Source organism: Peromyscus eremicus, chromosome 19 (assembly GCF_949786415.1).
Source record: "Peromyscus eremicus chromosome 19, PerEre_H2_v1, whole genome shotgun sequence".
Classification (NCBI taxonomy): Eukaryota; Metazoa; Chordata; class Mammalia; order Rodentia; family Cricetidae; genus Peromyscus; species Peromyscus eremicus.
In genome coordinates, this window is record NC_081435.1 from 2,690,805 (window position 1) to 2,710,124 (window position 19,320).

General features: G+C 47.0%; 1 protein-coding gene across 1 annotated transcript in view; it reads right to left on the reverse strand.

Annotated features, from left to right (window-relative positions):
- The window catches only part of Tmem241 (transmembrane protein 241), a 127,012-nt gene that overhangs the window by 45,057 nt on the left and 62,635 nt on the right, over positions 1–19,320 (reverse strand). The window contains exons 14-15 of the mRNA XM_059246451.1: positions 18,097–18,166; positions 14,195–14,288 (exon numbers count right to left, since the gene is read on the reverse strand). Of these exons, the coding sequence (XP_059102434.1) occupies positions 14,195–14,288; positions 18,097–18,166 (164 nt within the window). The remainder of the gene's footprint in view (positions 1–14,194; positions 14,289–18,096; positions 18,167–19,320) is intronic.

Sequence of the window (19,320 nt, forward strand, 5' to 3'; positions counted from 1 at the left end):
AAAAAGCCTCTCACGTTTTACCCACAGGCCAAGGCAGAAGGACCTGTGGGATTTCTGTTTGTTAGGGACCACAAGAAAGGTGCCATCATACTTCACACAGCAGAGCAAAGCTAGAGAGCAAACCTCCCCGGCCCTTTTCTAGAACAGGGATCAACAACTTGCAGAATGTATCCAAACTGCAGACGAGAAGTTGATTTTCAGGCTTGCCTCGGTTGGTCATACCCCATAACCTCAGGGAGTCTGTTCCCCTTCCCATTCTCTCTTAGAAAAGCTGGCAGGCCACCTCTCCTGGACATCACTGCCCACGACACACAATGATGTGTGCTGACAGCCTGGCAAGCTGGGACCAGGAGAGCTGTCAACTTGAAAAGCCTGCTGTAAAAAGTGCCCAATCCTAACTCCAAAGCAAAGGGAGCCTGACAGGGAGCGCTCCACCAACACAGCAAGCCTGAGGCCACCCCCTGGGAGGCGCCCAGCCCTAACAGGTGTACCCAGTGAGAGGCACAGCTCTGGAACACGATGTTTGTTTTTTTAACCACCTAGCCTGAGAGAATGGCAGGCATGCTGTTTTCTTTAACCAACCTCAGCCCCTGACAGAGAGAGAGCCCTGACATCCCAGCACAGCACCTGTGGAGCTGAGACAAACAACACACACTTCTGCCATGCCACGGCGACTCTGAGCTCACATCTTCACCCTGGACCTGAGCTATTCGTTAGAAACACTCTCCAGTCATGGCATTCGGAAGACATGGGGACCAGAAAGGCTCCAACCGAAAAGTCTTCCTGTAATGAAAAGCAACGGCAAAGCAAGAGGCGGAGTGAGCTGTTAGGGAGCGGGTACTAGAAGAGATGGGACAGAAGGGCTAAGGAGGCTTCCGGGTAGGAGGGCACAGGAAGGGCAGGAAGATGGGGGAGTGAGGGAGCAGTCAGCAAAAATTACGTTTGAAAATGGCATAATGAAACCTAATACTTTACATGCTAATTTAAAAATATGTTCAAGCCGGGCGGTGGTAGCGCACGCCTTTAATCCCAGCACTCGGGAGGCAGAGACAGGCGGATCTCTGTGAGTTCGAGGCCAGCCTGGGCTACCAAGTGAGTCCCAGGAAAGGCGCAAAGCTACACAGAGAAACCCTGTCTCGAAAAACTTAAATAAATAAATAAATAAATAAATAAATAAGTAAACAAATAAATAAATAAACAAATAAATAAGTAAATTTTCCAAACAGCCTCTTTGACATGTACGAACTGGTGGTGAAGCTCCCCGTTAACAGTTCAGCGCCGCTCAGTGTCCTCTGCCAGCCACCACTCCTCAGTCCATGGCCCTGGACTGGTCTGTCTGGAGTGTGACAGCTGGGTCCCAATGGAAACGCTGTGGGGTATCAGTGTCCCCACGTCCTACCCGGCATGCTAGTCTTTACCACTTCCTCTCTTCTCCATCCGGGTCCTCAGGCAGCAAGGAGACAGTGACACAGGCCTGGCTTGAGCATTGGAAAAGCCTTTCCCAGTGACACACTTCCTTCAACAAGGCCGCTCCTCCTAATCCCTGTCCCTCATGATGAAACATTCGAATGTGTGAGCCTCTGGGGGCCATTCTGATTCACGCCACCACAGCCTGTCTCAACGAAACAAACAAACCACATCACAAGGCGGAAGGGGGACTGGAACCAGGGGCACGTTGTCTGTCTGGGAGAAGAGTCACTAGCTGCACCCCTCAAGTGGGGTGAGGGCAACAGAACACATGTGTCCACAACCAGGTTCATGGAAGCCTCAAGAAGGCTCGCACACCAGGGCAGGGACGCCCTCGTAGAGGAAGCATCCGCTGCTACCACTCAGGACGGGCACCACAGGGATCCAAGATGCGGCTCTTTTGCTTCCGGGGGCACGCTCCTCTTCTGCCTTCTAGAGGGCACTAGCTTTCTCAGAAGAACAAACCAGAGAGGCAGCACAGGACTCCTGTGAGAGAGGACACCAAAACCTCCTCTCTCAAATGCCAACATTTCAAAGATGCAGAGGGAGTGGAGGACTCTCAAGGGCACAGTCAAACGGCAGCAAGTGCTTGGCAATCGGGAAGTGCAAGGCAGACATGGATGCAGCAAGGTTCTGAGGAGAGCAGGCCAGCGGGGGGGGGGGGGGGGGGGGGGGGGGGGTCTCTGTGGACGAAGATGCTTGTCAACCAGAGGACCCAAGTTCCATCCCTGGGACCAACATGGGGAAAGCAGAGAACCGACTCCTGCGGGCCGTCCCTTCACCTTCACAAGAGAGCGGTGATGTGTACACACACACACACACACACACACACACACACACACACACACAAATAGAGTATAAAAGACTTCACATTTATAAAAATTATCAAAAGACTTTTGAGGGGGAGAACAAGGCCTGGTATGAGAGCCCCCTTCAAAGTTGACAAACCCTCCCGCTCGGGGCTAAGAGTGGAACACAGTAACAAAACATGAGTGAGTCTCTGAGATGGAAGACTCCAAGTGCTAAGAAATAAGCCTAACCCAGAGTGGAAAAATGTCCCATAATTTTGCTCCTTTTCAGAGGGGAAGGGGAGGAAACTGTGTAAAGGATTGGCTTAGGCAATGGCTCCTGACCCCGTTTTCACCAGAGCATTTCAGGAATGCTTAATCAGCTTACTTCTACACTGTCCTCCGGAGACTTGTTTATTTGGTATTCTTTGATGATTAATCTCTCTCTCTCTCTCTCTCTCTCTCTCTCTCTCTCTCTCTCTCTCTCTCTCTCTCACACACACACACACACACACACACACGCACACGCACACGCACACGCACACGCACACGCACACGCACACGCGCACAACCGCCATGGAAAGTTTTGCAAATGTATCAAAATAAGAGAGCACTTTAATTATTTTAAGTTATCTAGGATATGAGGCACACCCAGGAAAACCTCACAGTCAGGACATTTACAAATGTAAGTGTCTCCCTTAGTAAATAAAAAGCAAATTCCTTCAGGGCAAAAGTTGTGAAACCCAGAATTGCCGTCATATTTTTGCAGAACGCTGTGATGATGGATAGCACTAAAAACAGCCTGGGGGAGGGTGCAAAGCAGGAAAGACAAACAGCCACCTTACCCAGAGCACCAAACACCCATCAACATCACCCACTTCAGCGGATTAATTTGACAATAGGAAACAGAATCTGGTTATTTTTTCTCAAATTCAGAACAGTCTTTCCCTCCCAGGGATCCTCTTGGAAAATCTTGTTCATAAACAAACGATTCCTAGGTAACTGGCCTCTCGTTGAGTGTTTCCATACGTTCACCACTAAGCATTCCTCCCTAACACGCCACTCCACGCTCCTGTCGCCTCATTGGTGATGTCACGGAAAGGCATCGACATGCTGTTATTATTGCCGAGCTAGAGACTGTAAAGGAAATTATGCTGCTGCCTCTAGGTTTAAATTTTCCATGAAAAATTGTTCTCATTGCCACAGAGGCTTAGCCAGTGAACAAGAAAAATGATTTAATTAAGAGACAGCCATAATTAGATTTTTTTTCAGTTCACTCTTTCAACATAAAAGTTACACTAAGCAGAGTTTCATTTTATTTCATGACTTATTTTCATCAGACCATTCCAGAACACACAAAGACGCTGAGTAAAAACCAAAGGAAAAGAAGAAAAGGAATGTTCGAAGGAGAACCTCCATAGTCAAATAAGCTTTGAAATGTGGTGTGAGGAAAGGGTGAGGAGCCTGAAGAAGCCGAGAAACGAAGAAGAGCCACAAACACATGGGCACAGGGAGAAGACACCTCACTGGGATGACAGGGAGGAAGGACAGAACCAGCCTGGCCCCTGACAGACAGTGGACAACATGTGAGGATACATAACAGTGGTAACACACAGTGGGAGGAAGAGAACGCTTCTGCTCTGCTGTCTGTCCTTGTGTGCACACGCAAGTCAAAAACCAAACCTAAGAGCTCTGATTCAGAACCTGAAGACACAGCACTGGTCATTTCCTTGGACGTTCCAGGTAATAGCCAAGGCTGAGCCTTGGGATCTTCCTATATACACCTCAAGACACTGGGTAGAAACTCAAAAACTAGGAGCTGAGGAGACAGTTCGGTGGGTAAAGGACCTGCTGTGTGTGAGGACCTGAGTTCAGATCCCCAGCACTCACGTAAAATCTGGCTGCAGCAGGGCACGCCTATAACCCCGGAACGTATGTGTGTAGATGCCGAGAACTGCCAGCCGGCAGCTGGTCCAAAGGGTGAGTCCTGGGTTCACTGAGAGACCCTATCTCAAGAGAAATAGAGAGGGCATCCATCATCAACTCTGGCCTCCCTACTCACACACAGGCATGCACATACATACACACACCCATGTGCACATATAAATAAATACAGGAAATTAAGAAAAAGTAAAAGTTCATATTACTCAGAAAGTTTGCATGATTCCCCTATTAAAACAACTGAGTCTCTTGTGTGTGGTGTATGTGTATGGTGTTTAGAGGTCAGGGTTGGGTGTCTTGCCTCAAGCTTTTTTTTTTTTTTTTTTTTTTTTAGTTTGGGGGCTATAGAGATAGATCAGCAGTTAAGAACACTTGTTCTTGCATAAGACCCAGATGAAGGCTCACAATCATCTGTAACTCCAGTTCCAAGGGATCCTCCTCTGGCCTCTACAAATACCAGGCACACATACAGTGCATATACATACATACAGGCAAAACATGCATACACATAAAGAAAAATAACTTTTTAAAAACTTAATTGTATCTAGTCCACTGACATAGTGAAGACTCCTTCTTAGTTCAATATCTTGGCAACAAGACAAGAGACATGCCAGCATGCCACCTGGAACAAAGAGAAAGTGGCTGTGCTGTGGCCTTCACACACAGCCTGAGACAGGAAGTCAGAGCTCAGAAAACTTCCTGTGCATCAGGATAAACAAGCCAGTTTGCCAGCAGCATTTGACCACCTCTTAATAGAAACCCCTACATGGGAAACACAGACGGGGTGGCAGTCACGTTACTCCACAAGGACACGTTGTTATGGAGACAACTCTGAAGGCTCCCAGGCGATGCCAGTGATAATTAAGGCTAGTGAGAGATCAGAGCAGCCAGCTGAGTGGTCTCCATGGAAACCAGCAAACATACATTGTCACATGCACAGTGACTGTTTTGGATCAATGACTCTTTATATAGGTCTAAGACACTGTGAATGGCCCATCAATGGCTTCTTTTGTTGGGCAATCTCAGTTTAGGCTGTGAGAAGCCTTGTTCTTGTGGATGCTGCTGCATTCAGAGCAGCAGTATAGCAGGCAGTAAATCCACACCAGGAACCAGTGAACACAATGGTAAACTCAGCCAGGAAACCACTGGCCAGCTTCGTGAAAGGACTGAGCGAGTTTGACAGAGCCAAGGACCTGCCCAGGGCTGGCTCCCTCCAGTACAGGGCTGTCAGGCACCATTTAATGCCCTTGATAAGGCAGAAACAGTATTGTGCTCATTTACAGAAAAGGAAACCACTTCACACATGAAGTGGAAGACCTGAGACTAGGTGAAAATTAAGTCTTTAGGTCTCTATTGTCCTACACGATGCTGTTTGCAAAGCACACCCCAGCTATTTCCACATACATTAGTTCATTGACTCTGCTCTGAACCAGCATGAACTCATATTCTAGTACCTTCCAGTTTTACAGTACTTCCTCCATATGAACAGCATCCTATCCGAACAGCAATGTGAGGGAACCGCCTTCTAGAGTGAATTCTGAGTTATGAACAAAAATTCCAATAAACCACCTGTAACACTGACACCAAGATCTTCCCCAAAAAAGGCGAGACCTAGTGACAGGACAGAAGAAAGTCCCACTGTGGTGTGACATATTCCAATAAGCTCTTGTAAACCTGGCAAATGTTTTATTGAGTAGACATAATTATCAACACAGTCTTCAGCAGTTCACTGTAGAGCGCTACATCAGATGTAAAGGCCATCAGCAAGTTGGGCATGAATATCAGACCGTCACTGCAGTCCTGACAGCTCTGAGGTGTCTTAGACGCCTTCTAGTCCAAACTCCGCTGTACAGAGCAAAGGACTGAGGGTTCCAGGGCCACACCGCCTTAGGCTCCTGTGTTTATGGTGGCACTGTGTTAGGAGGTAGAGCATCAATAGAGGAAGTTGGCTACACTGTAGGCCTTGAGGTTTAGAGCCTAGCCCCACTTCCTCTCCAGGAACTAATCCCTGTTCATGGAGAAACGAGACTCCCTACCATAGAGCCACTTGCTACCATGTCTTCCCCATCTCGATGGCCTGTCTGTGTCCTCCCAAACTGCAAGCCAAAATAAACCCTTCCTGCCTTGCCATGGGTGTTTGATCACAGCAATGAGAAAAGTAACTAATGTAGGTGTCTTGTCCCTCTTGGATGCTATGACTAACTGGGTAGCTTTAGACAACATAACTGTGCTTCTTACTCTTCCACAGGCTGGGAAGTGCATTCAGCATGCTGGTGGGTTCAGTGTCTGGGAAGAACTGCTTTCTCTGACACAGCATCCTCCTTCTGTGTTCTCACAGTGGATGAGGCAAGGAAGCTCCATGGGACCTTTTATTTTGAGACAGAATCTCACTCTGTATCCCTGGATGGCCTGGAACTGGTCACATAGACCAGGCTGGTCTCAAACTCAGAGATCCGCCTGCCTCTGTCTCCTGGGTACATGGATTAAGGGTGTGAGCCACCATGACTGATGGGAGCCAGGCCACTGATGTCACTCATAAGGACTCTGCCTTCATAATCTTATCATGTGCCCAAAGCTGCACCTATGACCATCACCTTAGAGATTAGGATTTCAAACTATAAATTTTAGGGGGGCACACACACTTCATATCATAGAAGAGAAGTTCAGTGAAGAGTGGCCAGAGTCAAACACTGAGCACTCTCCCCACACCCCGCCCCCCAAAGCCCCATTCCTTCCCCACACACATCTCACGATGGAGACTAAAGCCCTGCCTGCCTCCTTCCATCTATCACCATCTCTGCCTTTCTAGGACAGCCCCAAGCCCCAAGTCCCTCCACAACCACTGACACCAGTCTTCCCACTCCCCTCGATCTCTGGCTTTCACTCAAGTCCTTTTTCTAAATCTGTCTCACCATGAGGTCTGGCTATTACCCCTTGACCACAGCGCCCAGCCTTCCTCTTCAGTGTATTTGTGACCCCTCTTCATTCCTGCGTCTGCCCTTCACTGCTCCACAAGTGTCAGCCACTCCTTTGCTCCCCAGATTGGTATCATCACCCAACTCACCCTTATCAACTCTGGGTTGTAACAGGCCTTAGACAGGCCTTGAACACAGCTAATGCAGTTCTCCTTTCTTGTGTCCATCAATCTCCAAAGACTTCCCTAAAGAAATGCTGAGTAATGGTAGAATCATGTACAAAAGGGGGTCCCCTGAAAAAGAAGCTATACGCCTTCATATATCTCCCTGAGATATAGGTGCCATGGTGCACACGTGGAGGCCAGATGACAACTTGGGGGAGTCAATTCTTCCCTTCCACCATGTGGGTCGCGGGGATGGATTGAGGTCATCAGGATTAATGGTAGCACCATTACCCATGGAATATTTCACTGGCCTTCTGGTTTTGTTGTTGCTGTTGTTGTTGTTGTTTTGGTGTTTTGTTTTTGTTTTTGGTGGAGTTACATTTCATATATGCAGGGCTCAGACTGTATTAGTCAGGGTTCTCTAAGGAACAGAAATGGTACAATGAACTAATGTTTATCGATATATCAATAAGGGATTTACTAGACTGGTTTACAGCACATGGTCTGAGTAGTCCAGCCATGGCTGTTTCCTGACAGAAAGGCCAGGAATCCAGTAGTTGTTCAGTCCACAATCAGATGCCTCAGCAGTCCTGGTCAGGTCCTGGAGTTCTGGTGAGATCCCAGAGAGCTGTCTGTTTTCAGTCCATGTTGGAATCCCAAAGAATTAGGTTCTAACACCAGCGAAGGAAGTGTGCCGGGAGTTATGAACTTGCCAGTGTGAGAACAAGCAGATGTTAAAATAAACCTTCCTCCTTCCACGGCCTTTTATGTAGGCTGCCACCGCGGCATGGCCTATGAATCCGCTGGCCTCAAATGACCCTGACTCAGGGTGGGGCTCCTGCCTCAAGTAATCCAGTTTGTGCCCAGCTGCCTTGGTTTTAGCCAGTTCCCTATGTAGCTCTCAAGTGTTCCTTCCCAGAGCCATGGAATGCCCATCAGCACCCAGGAAGGGCATGGCTGCAATGCTGTGACCTCGGTGGGCAGGTTAGCAATCCTGTCAGACTTAAGATGTACTGTCGGGTGGTGATGGCACACGCCTTTAATCCCAGCACTCAGGAGGCAGGCAGACCTCTGTGAGTTCAAGGCCAGCCTGGTCTACAGGGCAAGCTCCAAGACAGCCAGGGCTACACAGAGAGACCCTGTCTTGAAAAACAACAACAACGAAAGAGTTTAGTTCATTGGTAGAGTTCTTGCCTTGTATGTGTAAGACTCTTGGATCAATCCCTAGAAGTAACAAAACAAAAACAAGCCAAACAAACACAAAAAACTTAAACTGAATGAGAAGATCTATCAGAAAAAGTATTTCCCAAGGGCCACTGAGAGGACAGACTTGGTTTTATGTCCTGCAGCGGTCTTCAGGACAAGGAGGCTGGTGACCACGGTACTAGCTTCTGCTCTGAAAGGGCGGCAAGTGCTGCTACCACCGTCTGGGGACGCCTCACCTTTCCTGGCTCGTTGTCGCTAAACTCACTCCGGCCTCAGCTGCTTCTCTCCACCCACTGAGAACTCAGGCAGTTTGAAATGAAAAGCATGAGATAAGTCACGACCCAATCCAGGAAGAATTCTCACACAGGGTTTAAATCTGCTGGAAAAGCCCACTAAGAGTGGGGACTCAGGCTGTACCTCCTCACACACCCACACGTCACTAGAGTGAGGACTCAGGCTGTACCTCCTCACACACCCACACGTCACTAAGAGTGGGGACTCAGGCTGTACCTCCTCACACACCCACACGTCACTAAGAGTGGGGACTCAGGCTGTACCTCCTTACACACCCACACGTCACTGCTGTCCTCAGTCCACTCACTTTTTCTGAGTTAAATCCTTTGTACTGACCAGGCAGTAGTGGCACACGCCTTTAATCCCAGCACTTGGGAGGCAGAGGCAGGCAGATCTTTGTGAGTTCGAGGCCAGCCTGGTCTACAGAGCGAGTTCCAGGAAAGACGCAAAGCTACACAGAGAAACCCTGTCTCAAAAAAAAAAAAAAAAAAATCCTTTGTACTCCCAGTGAGAAGAGAGCTCACGAAGTTGCCCATGCATTAGATTTCACATGCTCACATTTACCAAAAGAAGAGGCTTCTCCAAAGGTTGCTAATCACTATAATGCCTTCTGGCTCTTACAGTAGTTCTCAGATTCCAAGAGAGAAAAATCATAACCATGATAGAAACATAACTGAATCCAGGTATGGTGGCAGTACCCTTAATCCTCACCCTCAAGAGCAGAGGCAGGCTGGTCGGTCTGTGAGTCTGAGGGCAGCCTGCTTACACAGTGAGTTCCAGGCCAGTTAGGGATACACAGTGAGTCCCATCCAAAAAAAAGCAAGCAGAACATGCAAATGACAGCTGATGTGACAACCCCTTGGACAATGGCTAAGAAAGAATACTACTTTGGAGCCAGGAACAAAGCATCTCAGACTTTGAATGAACTCCCTGCCTGGGTCTACAAGTTTTTTGAGGAATGCAAAATCTCCTCTAGCAGCACAGGGCCATGCTTCTGAGTCATTTTCTGAAAACACTGTACTTGGGCTGTCATGACGACATCACCAGGCAATGCTGTACCACCAAGTACAGTTGTGGCACCTTACAAAGGCCAGTGCATCTGGCTATGTAGCTGGTCCAGGGCATGGGTATACTTGGCCGCTAAGAACCACAGAACTCATATGTGATAGAAAAGATGTGTGTGTGTGTGTGTGGGGGGGGGTGTTATCAGATGTACTGAAGGTGGGGGGAGAGAGATTGCCTGATGTACTGAAGCTGCAAAAAACCTGAATGGTTCATCTAATCTAATCCTCCACACGTAAGGATTAGCACTAAACCACAAGAGCCAATTTAAAACTGCCCCCTCCCCTAGAATTGAGGAAAATGTTATAAACTTCAAGTTTTGAAAAAAACAACAAAAACAAAGGAGACTCTCAGTGACCAGTGGTCAGACAGACAGACCATACACAGACGAACGCCATCAAACTGTGAAGGACGGAATGCGTGCCGCGTTTTACAGCCCTTAGGGATGCTTCACAAGCCACAACTCAGCCATCGAAATTAAAGGCATGATTTATTATTTCTTTTTTTTTATTTTTTATTTTTGTTTTTGTTTTTGTTTCTCAAGACAGGGTTTCTCTGTGTAGTTTTGCGCCTGTCCTGGAACTCACTCTGTAGACCAGGCTGGCTTCGAACTCACAGAGATCCGCCTGGCTCTGCCTCCCAAGTGCTGGGATGAAAGGCGTGCGCCACCACCGCCTGGTCGAGGCATGATTTTTTTTTTTTAATGTGATGGTTTTTAAAGTTTTTTAAAGATTTATTTTATGTGCACTGGTGTTTTGCCTGTATGTACGTCTGTGTGAAGGTGTCAGATTCCTTAGAACTGGAGTTACAGACAGTTGTGAGCTGTCATGTGGGCGCTAGGAATTGAACTCAGGTCCTTTGGAAGAGTAGCCAGTTCTCTTAACCACAGAGCCATCCAGCGGTTGGCTGTCTCCAGACCCAATGAGGTAATTTTTAATAAACAAATTTAGTAAATTTACTAATATTATGTGATTATGCAATCATCACTACAATCTAGCTCATTTCTATGCCACAATACCACAACTTCTTTAAACCTATATCCAATAAATTTCTGCTCCATGAAAAACCATCAACATACATTCTGTCTGGATAAATTTGCCTTTTCTGGATATTTCACACAAATGGAATAACATGTGACTAGGTGTTTCCATTTAGCAGAATGCTTCTAAGAGTTATCTGTATTACAGCATATATTACTAGCTCGTTTCTTGTTATGGTTTAATAATATTCTACCACACACATATGATACCTTGTTTATCTGTCCACTAAGAAACTTACATCTCCATTATTGACATGTTTTGGCTTTATTATTAATGCCGCTATACACACCCACGTATGGGATTTTGGTGGGTGTGTTTTCATTCCTCTCGAGCGTTTCCTGGGCACAGAGGTGCTGCCTGTCAGTTGGCCTTTTAGGAAGCATTGAGCTGTCTTTTTTTTTTTTTTTTTTTCTTTTTTGGTTTTTTGAGACAGGGTTTCTCTGTGTAGCTTTTTGCACCTTTCTTGGAACTCACTTTGGAGACCAGGCTGGCCTTGAACTCACAGAGATCCGCCTGGCTCTGCCTCCCGAGTGCTGGGATTAGAGGCGTGTGCCACCACCGCCCGGCTGAGCTGTCTTTCAAAGTGCCTGCATAAATGTCTACCAGCAGCTTATGAGGATTCTGGCCCTGCCTTGCCCTCAAACTCAGCCCACTTGTATCCTTGATCCAAGGTGTCTCTCTTCTGGAAACTATGTAGTTGGGTCTTGCCTTTTAAAAACACAATCTGACAACCTATGTCTTTTGAATGGAGTAATTTTTAAAGATTCATTTATTTTTATTATGTGTTTGAGTCTTTTGCCTACAAGTATGTATAAGCACCACATTCACTCCTGGTGCCCACAAAGGCCAGAAGAGGGCATCACATCACCTGGAACTGCACTTACAGACAGTTGTGAGCCACCACGAGGATGCTGGGAATCAAATCTGGGTCCTTAAAAGAGCAGCCAGTGCTCCCAACCTCTGAGACATCTCTCCATCCCTTTTAAAGGAATATTTAGTTTATTCACATTTTATAATTATAGTTATTACCACTAGCAACACATCTCTCAGTCTTTATTTACTTGGGAATGTCTTTATTTCTGTCATATTTGATGGGCAGTTTTGCTATATATTAAGTCCCTGATTGCATATGTCGTTAGCATGTTGCATGTGGCCTCCTCTTGCTGTGTCTGGCCTCCAGATTTTTGTTTTAAGGTTTGTTTGCTATTTTTCATCAATTGCATTCATTTCCTCCATGTGTGCTGAATCCTTTTTTCTTGGTGCTTTTAATATTTTCTCTTTGCCTTTTAACAGTTTGATTATAATTTGTTTAGATAACACTGTTTTTGTTTGTTTTTAGGGCTTACTGATTTTAATGTCTTTCATAAAATCTGGGAGTTTCATCCATTATTTATTCAAATATTTTTCTATCCCTGGCTCTTCCTCCTCTAAGACTGCTTATATATATATATATATATATATATATATATATATATATATATATATATATATATGTTGATATGTATGTCTCACAGCTCTCCAGAGTGCTGTTTACATTTTTCAGTTCATTTTCTCCTTGTATTAAATGATGCCTCCTTCTCTCTTGTTCTGCCATCTAAAATCTGTTGAGTCCCTCTAGAGCGATCTCATTTCAGCTGTATTTTCCATCTGGACTTGCCATTTGGTTATCTCCTAATTCTCTTTGACTGACATTCTGGATTCTGGAGCCTTTCCTCTGTTCTTTACATAGCGGTAGTTCCATCCCTGAGTGTCCTAGGGAGCTGCTTTGCAGCGTTCTGGGCTAACTCCTACATGTGAAGCCAGATACCCAGAGCCAGCTCCCACTGACTTCTCCTTCCCTTCCCACTGGCCACAGTTGGCTTCTCTACATGTCTGTAATTTCTGGTTGAACACTGGGCTTTTTAGATAACATGTGGTAGCAGTTCTGGGTTCTGACTTTTCCCACGTGTCTTATTACTGCAGCTGCTTGTTTTGATTGTTCAGTGATCTTCCTAGCCCACGTGTGAACTGTGTCCCATAAAGAGACAGCGCTGATGTCTTTACTAATATTTGTCCTTACTCTTCACGCACGTGAAACCTGGTGTCCTGGCAAGGGCCAGTCAGAGGTGGTTGTTCAAATACCAGGAGCCAGAAAATCGGGTTTGCCTCTGCTTCTAGGTGTCTGGAAAGGACATCTGGACCTCAGGCAGCTCTCACATCTGCCTTGGGTTGTACTTTGCTCTGGCTCTTTTGTGTGTGCACCTCTTGTGTTCCCAGACACAGAAGGCATTCAATGTGAGCTACACAGAGGATTCCAGAGCTCATGATGCTCTTACCTCCAAAACTACTTAGGTCAGCAGCAAGACCACTGTCCACAGCTCACTCCAGTGAGGCCTAGAAACTCATGACGGTGGAACTACCAGCTTCTCCTGTTCACTTCTGACCAAAATGGCCACTTGAATGAGCAATGCCCCAAACAGAGGGAGCGACGTCCAGAGGCAGCAAAGCTAATTCTCAGGGCTCCTCACAGCCTGCCTGGCTTCACCATCACACTGACAGAGCTGAAGGAGGGAAGGGATGGCGCCAGCTAGGAACACTGGACTCACTCTGTTCCTACCAAGAATAAACACTTCTGCTTTCTTGTGTGCTTTCAGTCAATTTTTGGAGCACGAAAATGGAGACTCTGCACAGTGCTTTCCCAGCTTTCTGCTTGTTTTGGAGACCGTCAACGTCCTCACTCTCTCAGGCTTAAGATCTACTGAGAACAGTTCTGGTAAAGGTAGACCACGTGTGGGGGTGACATCACCACTGTGTGATCTCATTTTCAGAGAAAACAAAGCAACTGAAAGACATAAACGGCTCAAGACGGAAGCTGCAATAATTAACTTCATTAGACGGAATCCCGCTCCTCAGAAGCAGCGCCTAAGCCCCTGTACCTGATGCGGGGAAGGAGGGCCCAGAAGAGAGATCTTCAAAGCATGTTATTACCACGGTGCTTCACACTGTTGCCTTTCGGCTCCTGAGCCTTCACAGCCCACCCACCTCTCTCTACTGCGTCAGTCAGCCCTGGTCACTCCGATACACAAAAGCTGATCTTGTAACAACCCTTGTCTCAAAGGCTCACGGGAGTCTGTCTGTCTGGCCATTTGTCAGCTTTCCTCTGTTGCTTTTTAGGGTGCCATGATGTCTTGCTGATAAAACAGGTGAAAGGTCTCAGAAATTATCACCAGGCACAGGGCATTAAAAATGGTTTCCTAAAGGTCCCACTTTACACAGCCCACGCTGCCAAGGCTTGTCACACAGGCTTCTGAGGTGGACTTTCCCGGCCCCTCTCTTACCTTAGCAAAGAAAATCCAGGCTGCACACTGCCCTGGGGCCAGAATGCTTTTCAGCTTTACTGTGCTGAGCATGAGAAAGAATCCTAAAATTCCGCTGAAAGGAGAAAACACCCTTGGGTTAGTGAGGCTGCCTTCCTTCGGCTACAGCTTCAATCCCTCCTCCTCCTCCTCCTCCTCCTCCTCCTCCTCCTCCTCCTCCTCCTCCTCCACCCCTGAGCCAGGCTCTCGGCCACATGCTGGCCTGGAGCTCCCAGCCTCCCGCCCCTTCCTCCCGAGCGGCTGTGATTACAGGTGTGCGCCGTCACACTGTTTATCAGTCGATGTCTAATTTCTAAGCATCGCACAGCCTCCATCATATTTGTGTTTTCTAGTTCCCCTGGATAAGAACATCAGTTTAGAAACATGAACCTCCACTAAATAGAGATGAGAGTATTTCACTGGCAGTGAGAGAGCTCAGAAATCTGGCTAAGTCATGACAGAAAAATATATAAGTGGGCATTGTTATGGCTTCAATAGTAATTATTGCTCCAAAAGCTCAGGCACTAAGACTGTCATAGATGTAATATTGGGGGAGAGGCTTTGGTTGCATCATGAGGTCTCTGATTTGGGATTAGTCCATTTAGGGACTCATCATCTGAAGGCATTATTGAGAGATAATGGACACATCAGGTGGTGGGACCTGGTTAGGAGAAATTCATCCCTGGGGGCCACTTCTTAGCTCACTTCTCTGCTTCAGGAGGCAGAAACCTCTTCTGCTGTACACTGCCACTGTTAAGGAAGTCATATGCTTCCCAAATTGCTCACTTAGAGATTAAGAGGGGAAATCTTTACACACACACACACACACACACACACACACACACACACACACACACACGGCCGACTGTGGCTACTGCTCAAGGAACAGCCAGTCTCCATTAGAAGATTTACTAAACTTACATGTCTTTAGGTTTATACATGTTACATACGCTGTCCCCGGGTTACACTTTGAACAATTTAAACACGGACAGGAGACCGCAAGTCTGGCCAGTTGGGCAGGGGGACATTCACACTGCAAAGAGAGCCAGAGGCTTAAGCACACCAGTTGTGGGGTTTCTGAGTGGTTCTTCCCTGGCGTCATCTCGCCCACCTGGCAGAGATGTAATGGAAGTTGTAATCCTGCACGTCCCCTGTAATCCTCCTGTGGGAGGCATAACGGCTGGTCAGTCCTGGTGAACAAACATTTCATCCTAGCATGGTAAACTCTGCCTACCTCTAACAGACCTGGGGAGCTAATACTTATCTTTGGGGTGTTTCAGGGGCAGCACTCCCTTAGCTAAATTCTGCATTGTGTGGTTTACTGTCTGCTAAGCAAATCCATTAGAAAATCTTCTACTGTCAGTTCTATGACTGAGTTTCTCCTACATCACCACCACAGTATCTATCAGTCTCTCTCAGGCCCAATGTGAGGGAACCAGACAACCTTGAGTAGACACCTGAGCCAGGAGTGGAAAAAAGATACTTTGATATTTAAATTGTTTCTCTTCGACACCTGTCACAGCAACAAAAATCTAAAGTAATCATCAATGAGTCGGAGCGGGATGTTGTAGGGTGCATGTCTCTGAGGGAAGGGCTACACAGAAAGGCACCAGTGCTCTGAGTTAACGCTTGTAGCTCCACCCCAGCAGCCAAGACCCAGCACCACAGGTGTGTCCAGTCTCCCAAACCCCTTGTATCCTTGGGTTTTGCCTTCCCTCTCCACCTCCAGCCGAAGGGCATGAGCATAACCTGCTCCCTCAGCACAGACTTGACTAGGACGAACTAGTCTGTGCTGTTTAGAGACACGTCCAGCGCTTCCCCGCACTGCCTGGCCTGTTTGCACATCATTTCTATCCTGTGGCTACCTTATCTCTAGCCTCCTTTCAGTTCTTCTACCCTTGATAGGGGAAGATCCCTCTAAAAAACAGAGGGAGGATCCCTGAAGTGAAGGATCCCACGAGAAAGAGATCTGTTTCAGGGGTCTCTGGGTCATGGCTACCTCCCTCCCCTCAGTAATCCATGATCCCCCTCTGAGCTTTTCTAAGACCTCCTGAAGGTAACACTCCTAATCTGAGAAATGGTCATGGAGGAACCATTGAAATGATGTGGAGAAACTGTACATATTTTTAAAAGGTCAGCACTGCAATGAAGTCAGGGGGTAAAATGACACAGAGTTAAGACAATTCACGCAAAGATCGACAGCTCTTAAAATAAAAGCCTGATCTAACATGTTGAGTTGGGAGAAAGCTGTCCATTTTTTAGGGCCAGAAACAGCCAGAGTTGTGTCCCTGCAAAGCCAAAACCAGTGAGCTGTGAGCACGCTGTTTTCTTGTAAATAACCAAACTAGTGTTGACCACACCCCAGAGCCTGCTTGCCCACACTACCAAACAATCACACTCAAAGGACACCAATTCCGATGCCTGGGCAGCAAGAGTTACACTGTGGAAGCTGCGGGCAGCTGACAGGAGCATTGGGGGACTTCCCTGAAGCTTTTCTAAGGGTGATAACACCATTCCGAGACTCAAATGGCCTCAATAACCCCAAGGAACATGAACTACTCACTTTAGAAGCAGTACTTAGCTACACCTCAACTTAAAAAATTTTTTATTTGTTTTATTATTTTATGTGTGTTTTGCCTCCTTGTGTGCATGTGCACCTTGGGACTAGAGTTACAGATGGTTGTGAGCTGCCATGTGGGCACTGGGAATTCAAGCCTGGAATTCTACAACAAATGCTCTTAATCGCTGAGCCAACTCTCCAGTCCCTACATCTCAACTTTTTCCCTATCTGCAAAGATTGCTCCATGGGTACCATTTTCTGTGTGGGAATGGATGATCTGGCTTTTATTCATGGTTGAGAGTTTTGGTTTTGTTTGTTTTTTTCTTGGCTAATGACAACAGCATTCACAGAGAATTTACTATGAGAAGGCACTGTTCAAAGTATACACCTGTATTAATTAGTATAAAAGCCTATAAAACAAATATAATCATTATCCCTAGACGAGTAAAGACAAATAAAAATCCTGCTTAATATCCCTCGGCAGAGCCAGGATTCAACATCAACAGTTTCGAGATTTTTCTTACAGTTCACCTGAGCAGGTATTAATAATGGCTCCCATTTCCTGGGCCAGGTATGATGCTTAGGAACTTACACATATTTTAGCCGCTATTACTGTTCTACGTCACAGATGACAAAACAGGAACTTGGGAGGACTGGATAATCGGCCCGGAGGCTACACAGCCAGCAACCAGCAACCCCGGGGTTGGCTAGGCCTCCTCTTTCCACCACGGCAGCAAAATACAAGCTTGAGAGTGTCACCAGCGCCTTTCCACCTCTCACCACTCAAGACTGTGTCAGAAATGGTGGGGCAGGACGGCAAGGAAGCTCTGTCGATCTGCGTGGACTTGCCTGATGGTCTCATCCCTGGTCCTTCCCAAGTCAGATACTACTGGCCACCTTGGTGTCTACTTCTGAGTCCTGGATTCCACAGAGGGTTTTGGTGGGCTGCCTTCGGCAGCAAGAGAGAAGCCAAGATCAAAATGGAGAGGACACAAAGATCCCTTGAACTGAACGGATTTCATTAGTTTTATACACTGAAGTTCCGTGTGGTGGTTGTGGAGGGGAAAGTGGGGAAGCCCCAGTCTTCAGCAAGCTGGAAAACCACAGTCCCGGCTGAGGCACTGCACCAGGCCAGGGTCTGCTGGATTCAGGCTGGCACTGAGCACATGTGAGTAGTCAGTAATGACCCGCTGGAGACAGAAAGCTGCTCCCAGAGGGCCCTCCTTGCCTCTACAGCTCACTTGGTTCCCCCTAACTACGCTGGGCTGCAGAGAGACGAAGATTAGCTAACGGCGCAGAAAACACAGATGTGACGCAGGGTTACCTGGCGCAGCAGCTGCCGTGGAAACTGTAGAAATACAGCAATGGGAAGTCCAGGGCCCTGAAGAGGTCACCTAAGGAGCACAGCAACGGTCATGCGATGGTCCACACAGCTCCCTCAGCTCCCTCCACCCAGCCACTTTAGGAGACGTAAGACACAGTCTTCTGCACAATGCATTCAGCTCTCCAACTCTCAGGTCCCTAAGAATCTTCTGGCCTCCCACTGAGACTAAAGTAACGGCAGTGACCATTTAGCGAGAGCACGCTCTGTGCAAAGGCCTGTGTGAAACGTGGTGATTTTATCTCTTGCTTTTGTAATGACTCTGAGAGGTCTGTTACCCCACTCCAAGTGGAGCTCAGAGAAGGGACGTGTCTAAAACTGTGGAACTGTTGAACTGTGGGGCCAGAATGCGCAGGCAGGTCAGGCCAGGCCTTAGATCTTCCCTTCAGCAGCAGCATCCCACACAAGGGAGAGAACAAGAGGAAAGTCTTTTTAAAGATTCTTTTCTTCTTTTTTTGGCTTTATGTTAAAAAAAGATCATGAGTGCATTCCCCTGACATCTCTCTTCATGTTAGTGTTTAATTACTGCACACACTGCACAAGGCCCAGAGCGACTGTGCACACTCACTTTAGTCTGAGGCCCAAGGAAACATTTATTTCTTGTGAAGTAAGTTCATTCTTTGAGTTCCACTTTTAGTACAAGAGGAAATAATCACACACACTGGCTGCTTCTCCCTGGACTTTGAACTTGGTCACAAACAAGAAGTCAGGAGATTAAAAAAGCAGAAAGCCTTCCAAAAACGTCTCCAGAAAAGGAATTTAGCATTTCCACAGTGGACAGCTTAATCCTTCCAAATCTGGTGTGTGTGACCCTGCAGGAGCCTGGCTCTCTGGTGGCCTGGGCTCTGGTCTAGTCTGTTCTGGGCAGCCTGGGGGACTGGGCTGACAGTCCAGTGTTCCCTGTTGAAGAGCTTTGTGGGGAGCTGGGAGTACTTCCTTCCTCCACCACTCATACCGATGAGTCAAGTGTTTCACAGGCAGCTCAGGGGTAGAGTGTTTGCCTAACACACTCAGGACCTGGGTTCCATCAGCAGGAACATGCACAAACATGCATGCATGCATGCACAAACACATTTCTGAACAAGATTCGGTGAGCTGCTACACTTCTGGGAAGCCCCCTAAGTGATTTCAAATGATTCAGCTAAAAGTTCCAAATTCTGTATCTCT